This window comes from Melopsittacus undulatus, chromosome 11 (assembly GCF_012275295.1).
Source record: "Melopsittacus undulatus isolate bMelUnd1 chromosome 11, bMelUnd1.mat.Z, whole genome shotgun sequence".
In the NCBI taxonomy this organism is placed as follows: Eukaryota; Metazoa; Chordata; class Aves; order Psittaciformes; family Psittaculidae; genus Melopsittacus; species Melopsittacus undulatus.
In genome coordinates, this window is record NC_047537.1 from 14,412,395 (window position 1) to 14,418,949 (window position 6,555).

Here is a 6,555-nt window from a genome sequence, read left to right on the forward strand (position 1 = left end):
TCAGCCTCCAGGCTGGTTCCTGGAGCAGATCCTGGCTGGAAGCAGGAGCCCAGACCCTGCATGGGGTCCCAGTGGGGTGGCAGCACAGGGAGGATGGAAGAGGATCTTGGGCAGGATCAGACCAGCAAGGGCCAAAGGCACATCACAGAATCCCAGACTGGGTTGGGTTGGAAGGGACCTTAAAGCTCCTCCAGCTCCAACCCTGCCACGGGCAGGGACACCTTCCACTGGAGCAGCTGCTCCAAGCCCCTGTGTCCAACCTGGCCTTGAGCACTGCCAGGGATGGGGCAGCCACAGCTTCTCTGGGCACCCTGTGCCAGCGCCTCAGCACCCTCACAGGGAAACAGCTTCTGCCTAAGAGCTCATCTCAGTCTCCCCTCGGGCAGGTTCAATCCATTCCCCTTGGCCTGTCCCTGCAGACCCTTGTCCCAAGCCCCTCTCCAGCTTTCCTGCAGCCCCTTTAGGCACTGGAGCTGCTCTCAGGTCTCCCCTTCAGGAGCCTTCTCTTGTCCAGGCTGCCCCAGCCCAGCTCTCTCACCCTGGCTCCAGAGCAGAGCTGCTCCAGCCCTCGCAGCATCTTCCTCACTGCCCTCCCTGCAAATCCTGCCCCAAAAGGGGCTTTTCCTCCACCTGGTTTGCCAGGTGGGAATTCCGAGGTGCGTGCAGCAGCCTCATGGCCCTGCAGCCAGGCCAGGCTCTGAAGATCCTGCCTAATCTCCCAGGTTCCACTAACACTGTTTTACAGCAGCCTCAGGTCCCTGTTGCCTGCACGAACTCACTGAGGGCTCATAAGCAGCATTCCCATGGGTTTTACAGGCATCCTGCACCCAGGGCCAGTTGCTCTCAGCTTTGCTAACTCAGCTTGATGCTGATGTGGGTGTTTTTGGCAAGCAGGAGGTCCTGGGCGCTCTCCAGGGCTGCACGCAGGAGACAGGCGGGTTTGGGATCCCAGCTTCTGGAACTGCTCTTTCCACACCTCCACCTGGCACAGTGTGCCCACTGCCTGCCCCACATCCCCACAGCCACTGGCACTCCACAAGCGTCCCACCGGGGCCCTCATGCACTGGCTGCTGGGGGCAAGCAGCTGCCTCGAGCCTCCATCCCCCCACCTCTTCCTTCCCTCTCCTCACCCACCAGTCACCCCCATCACATCCAAACCCCCAACAGCGTTTTCCAGCTCAATGTTTTCACACCAGCCATGAGCAATGTCCCTGGTTCATTCATTTGGGTTTAGAAGGCACTTTTCCTACTTCTCAAGCATGCATCGCACCAGTCCCCTTGCTCCCCAAACCCAGCAGCGGGGGGGACACCCTCGGGGGTTCCCACCCTCACAGGCTGCAGCTGAGCCTTGGGGTCACCAGGATTTTAACCACAATTTTACAAAGCAAACCCCAACACCCCAAACGTGGGGGCCTGACCTGGCCCAATAAACCTGGCCTCCAGCCTCGGCCCCCTAGGCTCAGGCTGGGGTCCCTGCCCCAGGGGTGATGGGGAGTTAATAGGGGGCACCCCAGAATCAGCCAGGCTGGAAAGGACCTTTCAGCTCATCCAGTCCAACCCTTACCCCAGCCCTGCCAAGGCCACCCCTAACCCATGGCACTGAGGCCTCGTCTCCATACTGTGTGAGCACTTGCAGGGACGGTGCCTGCAGCCCTGCCCTGGGCAGCCTGTTCCAATGCCTGAGCATCCTCTGGGGCAGGAATTGTTCCTCAGCTCCATCTAAACCTGCCCTGGTGCAGCTTGAGGCCATTTCCTCTTGTCCCATCCCTTGTTCCTTGGGAGCAGAGCTCAGCCCCTCCTGGCTCCATCCTCCTGTCAGGCACTTGTAGGGAGCCATCAGGTCCCCCCTGAGCCTTCTCTTCTCCATCGGAACCCCCCAGGTCCCTCAGCCATTCCCCGTCTCTCTTGTGCTCCAGGCCCTGCACCAGCTCCATTCCCTTCTCTGGCCCCGCTCCAGCCCCTCAAGGTCTCTCAGAGCTGAGCACAGGATTCGAGGTGCAGCCTCCCCAGTGCCCAGCACAGGGACATAGTCCCTGCCCTGGCCCTGCTGCCGCACTGGTGCTGATGCAGCCCACGATGCTGGTTTCTCCCTGGCTGCCTGGGCACAAGCTGCTCCCGTTCAGCTCCATCAATCAGCACCCGCAGCTCCTTCCCCAGGAGCAGTTTCCAGCCGCTCTCCCCAAGCCCGGAGCGTTGCAGGGGTTGTTGTGGCCCAGGTGCAGGACCCACACTTTGCCTCTTGACCCTCACCCCTTTGGCTCCAGCCTGTGCGGGTCCCTCCCCTCGGGGCTCGCTGTACCCCGGGTCCCGCAGGGTGCGGAGCCCACGCCCCCCCCGATGAACCTCATCAATGAACGTGACGTCACAGCACCTCCTGAAAGCAGGCCACCACGCACCCAATCAGCGGCCGCCCCGCCCCCCAACGGCTCACCCACCAATAGCAGAGCCGCCTGCAGCCAAAACACAAGCTTCCGCCAATGGGAAGGCGGCTGGGCGGGGCTCGGCGCCGGGGCAGCTGGAAGATTCGAACCGAACGCCCGTCGGGGCGGGCGGCGCGGCAGCAGCCAATCAGCGCGCGGGGGCGGGGCCTTGCCGGTGCTCGCCCCCCCCCCCCCCCCCCCGGTGGATCCCGGTGCTCGCTGTGTGCCCCCCCCGCCCCGCGGCCCGAGGCCGTGCGGGGCCGCCCGGCCATGTCGGTGAACATGGAGGAGCTGCGGCACCAGGTGATGATCAACCAGTTCGTGCTGGCGGCCGGCTGCGCCGCCGACCAGGCCAAGCAGCTGCTGCAGGCGGCCCACTGGCAGTTCGAGGTACGGGACCCCCCCCCCGCACTCAACCGGGACCGAACCGCATCCCGCCCCCCCCCCCCCTTCAACCGGGACAGCCTCAGAGCCACGGTGCGGGGCGGTGCGTCCAGGCCCATCCGCGGCCCACCGACACGCGTGGCCGGGCCGCTGCGCCCCCCCCACCGATCACACACGCGGCGGGGGGGGGGGGGAACCGGCTCCGAGCTCCCCCCCGGGGTTATTTATACCCTGTCCGTAACCCGAGCGCGGCCGGGGCCAGGGGCCGGGGTGGGGGGGGCAGGCTGTAAACACGCCGCGGGCTGTACCGCGTCCATAGGGCCCCGACGTGCAGCGGGGGGGGAACGGCACGGTCCAGAGCGGGCCGGTGAAGGGCAGCACCAGCCGCCTGCCCCCCGCGTTAGGCCTGTCTCGGGAGGCAGGAGGGAAGCACCTATGGGGGGTCCCGCCGGGGGGGGTCGGGGGGGGGGGGCTGTGACCCCCCCCGCTACCCCGGTGCTGGAGCTGACAGCGTTGTCCCCACAGACAGCCCTGAGCGCCTTCTTCCAGGAGACCAACATCCCCAGCAGCCACCACCCCCCGCAGATGGTGAGTGGGGCCCGCACCCCAGCCCCTCCCTACCCAAACCCCCTTTAAACACACTCCAACCCCCCCAAAACCCCCTTCCCACCCCCCCGGGGTGCTCGGGGCTCCCCTGCAGCCATATTGCTGGGCCCGGAGCACCGCGGATGTAAACACGAGCTAAGATGTCTGCCAGGAAGCTGCTTGTCCTGCGAGCATCGCAACGGAACCCGGGCCCCCAAAGCCTTGGGAACCGGGGGCGGGGGGGGGGGCCGCTGCTGCCCCCCCCCCCCCGTGTCCCCGAGCACCGCTTGACCTTGGCCGAGGGGCGCGGGGAGCTCATCCCCTCTGGGCTGTTTTGGTTGGGTTCGGGTTGGGTTTTCCGATGGCTTTTTCCTGTCGAAGGAACTCGCCGGTGCCGTGCGCGGGGGCAGGAGCGGATCCGGCCTAAGCCGATTTCCAACTCCCCCCCCCCCCCCAACCCTTTCTCATTCCATCAGGGAACCAGCAGCCGGCATCACCGGCTCCGTCCCTTGGACAAAGTCATCTCCGTGCCTGGCTCTGCCTGAGCCCCTTCTGTTTCCATCCCTGTGTCCCCTGCTTTGGGGAGCCTGCAGGGCCTCATCCCATACAAAACCACCTTTCCCGGTGGGAGCGGGGCCGGTTCCAGGCCTCGCCTGTGTTTTCACACCACGATTCCCATCGGGTGCTGCCGGAAGTGGGATGTAAACCAGCGCTGCTGAAACCCATCCCGGGGCCGAGCACAGCGGGTGCCCCATTGCCTCCCTACAAGGCACCTTCCACCTTCTCCCCAGACACCTCTGCAGCCTGGGGGGGTTTGGCTCTTTCACACACCCAACCCCCCCGCACAGCTCAGGGGCTCCATGGGCACAGTTCCCATCTCTTTTCCCAGCAGCAGAGCAGGAAGCAGTGCTCTGATGGAGGGGGGATGTCACTGTCATCCCCAGCACCCCACAGACACCCCATAGGATCTAGGTGTGGGGCAGGGACTGATCTTCCAACAGCCAAGCAGCTCCTTTATAGAGCCATAGATGGGGTTGAAGGGACCATCCAGCTCCAAGCCCTGTCCAACCCCACCTTGAAGCATTGGAGGGGGAAGGCAGTGACTACATGGCAGTTCTTAACTTGGTGGGTTGTGGGGGACACCTGCAGGACTCCTGGCTGATCCTTTGATCCCGGGGACCCCTCATCCCATGGATGGGATGAGGAGGAACATACACATATATATATATATATATATATACACACACACATATATTTCTACATATATATATGTATAAAGCACCCCCATATTCAAGAGTGCTTTGCTGAATTGGGTCTCTAGCTGTGGCAGGGGGATGCCTGCCCTTTACTCTCTCTGCTGCAGTGGGGTGTGAGAGGGAGTTGGGGGTCTCCTAGACCCCATTGAATCAGCCGCATCCCCACTGCTCCTCTCTGGGGGGGCAGCTGGCACCAGAGCAGTGGCTTCCTCCCCAAACCTGCCTTACTGCAGGGCTTCGAGCATCTCCTTCCCAGCCTGGGCTGCTGCCCCCCCACCCCCCTTGAGGGAGCCACCAGACCCTTGGGTACCCCAAGCTAAGGCAGGCCCAGGCTCCAAGCATCCCCCGGGGCTGGGGGGTGCTGGGTGTGGGATGGGTCCCCATGGATGGGGTTGGGACTGCAACCCAGACCGATTTGACCCCCCCCCCCTTTTCTCTGCCCCACAGATGTGCACCCCCAGCAACACCCCAGCCACGCCACCCAACTTCCCGGACGCTCTGGCCATGTTCTCCAAGCTGCGGACCTCCGAGAGCCTGCAGAGCAGCAACAGCCCCATCACCTCCATGGCCTGCTCCCCCCCGGGCAGCTTCAGCCCCTTCTGGGCCTCCTCACCCCCCAGCCACCAGCCGGCCTGGCTGCCCCCCTCCTCACCCACCGCCCATGGCCTGCACCACCACCTCCACCACGGGCAGCCCGCCTGGCCCCCTGCCCCCCCGCCCGCTGCCCCCCCACAGAAAGCCGTGGCCACCATGGACGGCCAGAGATAAGACTGGGATGGTGGAGGGGGGGGGCATTGGGAGGGTGGGATGGAGGAGGGGGGTCCAGGCCAGGGCGTTGGGAGCGGGGGCTCCCTGAGCAACGCACTGGAAGCATTTTCTAGGATTTATTATTATTTGGGGGGGGCACAAGAGCCCCTGCAGGAGCCCTTCCAGCCCCCCCTTTCTTTTTTAAATCTATAGCTATAATATATAAATATATCTAATGTATATAAATCCAGAGAGAAGGAGGCAGCTGCTGGGTGTGTGTGGGGGGGGTCCCTCCGGCTTCCCCCAGCATCCCTGCAGCAGGGCAGGAGAGGGAAGAGCAGAGGGGGAATAACACAGAATCAAGGGATGGAGGTGGCCATGGGGACATGGAGCCGTTGTCGTGTGTCCCCCCCCAGCTCTGGACTCCCCGGGTGCTTCTTGCAGCACCTACAGCAAATGTGCCCCTCCTCTGGCTTCCAAAATCCAGCCTGGCTTCTTGCACAGACCCCCCTGCCCCTCCCCAGGGCCTGCGGGGGGGGATCAAGGTGAGGTCCCTGCAGGTGCTGTTCATGGCCCTTGCGCAGGGAGGGGGCAGCTGGGGGGGTTTTTAGTTTTCAAATCAATCTTGCTTAAAAAAACAGAAAAGACACAAAAAAAAGAAAAACAAACCAAGGCAAAGCCCAGGGTGAAGTTTTCTATTAACTTAAAAATAATTAAAAAAAAGGCAAAAAGGAGAAATCCCGTTTTTAGCAGCAGCTGGACCGCCTGGTCGCTCTGCTGGGAGCATGTTCCCGGCAGGGCACTGGGAATGGGGCTCATGGAGGGGGGGCCCCACAGGAGCTGCCACAGCCCCCGGGAGGCTGCAGCCTCAGGCAGGGGGGGCAGAGGAAAGGGGAGAGCCTGCAGTCATGGGGGTGTTGAGGTGGGGACCCCATCCTGTGCCTTGCAGCACCCCCTAAAGCCCTTCACTCACCTGTGCCTCGGTGCTGTAGGACACCCAGTGCTGCTGTGCTTAAGGGCCAGGTGATGCCTTCAGCTTGTCCCCCACTGCAGCCAGGTCAACAGCCCCCAGTGCCCACCATGGGGTGGGCAGAGCCCAGGGCCCTGACCTCCAAAGCCACTCTGCACCTCCAGCCTTCAAATCCCAGCCTGGTTTGTGTTGG

At 63.4% G+C, this 6,555-nt stretch overlaps 1 protein-coding gene across 1 annotated transcript; it reads left to right on the forward strand.

Moving 5' to 3' along the window:
* The first annotated feature begins 2,627 nt into the window (after positions 1 to 2,627).
* UBALD2 (UBA like domain containing 2) lies at positions 2,628 to 6,070 on the forward strand. The gene is made up of 3 exons (XM_034067647.1): positions 2,628 to 2,810; positions 3,330 to 3,392; positions 5,093 to 6,070. Exons 1-3 carry the CDS (start codon positions 2,691 to 2,693, stop codon positions 5,411 to 5,413), a joined length of 504 nt encoding a protein of 167 aa, XP_033923538.1. The 5' UTR covers positions 2,628 to 2,690; the 3' UTR covers positions 5,414 to 6,070.
* The last annotated feature ends 485 nt before the right edge of the window (positions 6,071 to 6,555 follow it).

Excerpts from the sequence above, each read along its gene's own strand:
- UBALD2 (XM_034067647.1), top strand. The coding sequence starts at position 2,691 with ATGTCGGTGAACATGGAGGAGCTGCGGCACCAGGTGATGATCAACCAG. Across the intron at positions 2,811-3,329 it reads CGGCCCACTGGCAGTTCGAG|ACAGCCCTGAGCGCCTTCTT; the intron begins GTACGGGACCCC and ends TTGTCCCCACAG. Across the intron at positions 3,393-5,092 it reads GCCACCACCCCCCGCAGATG|ATGTGCACCCCCAGCAACAC; the intron begins GTGAGTGGGGCC and ends TCTGCCCCACAG.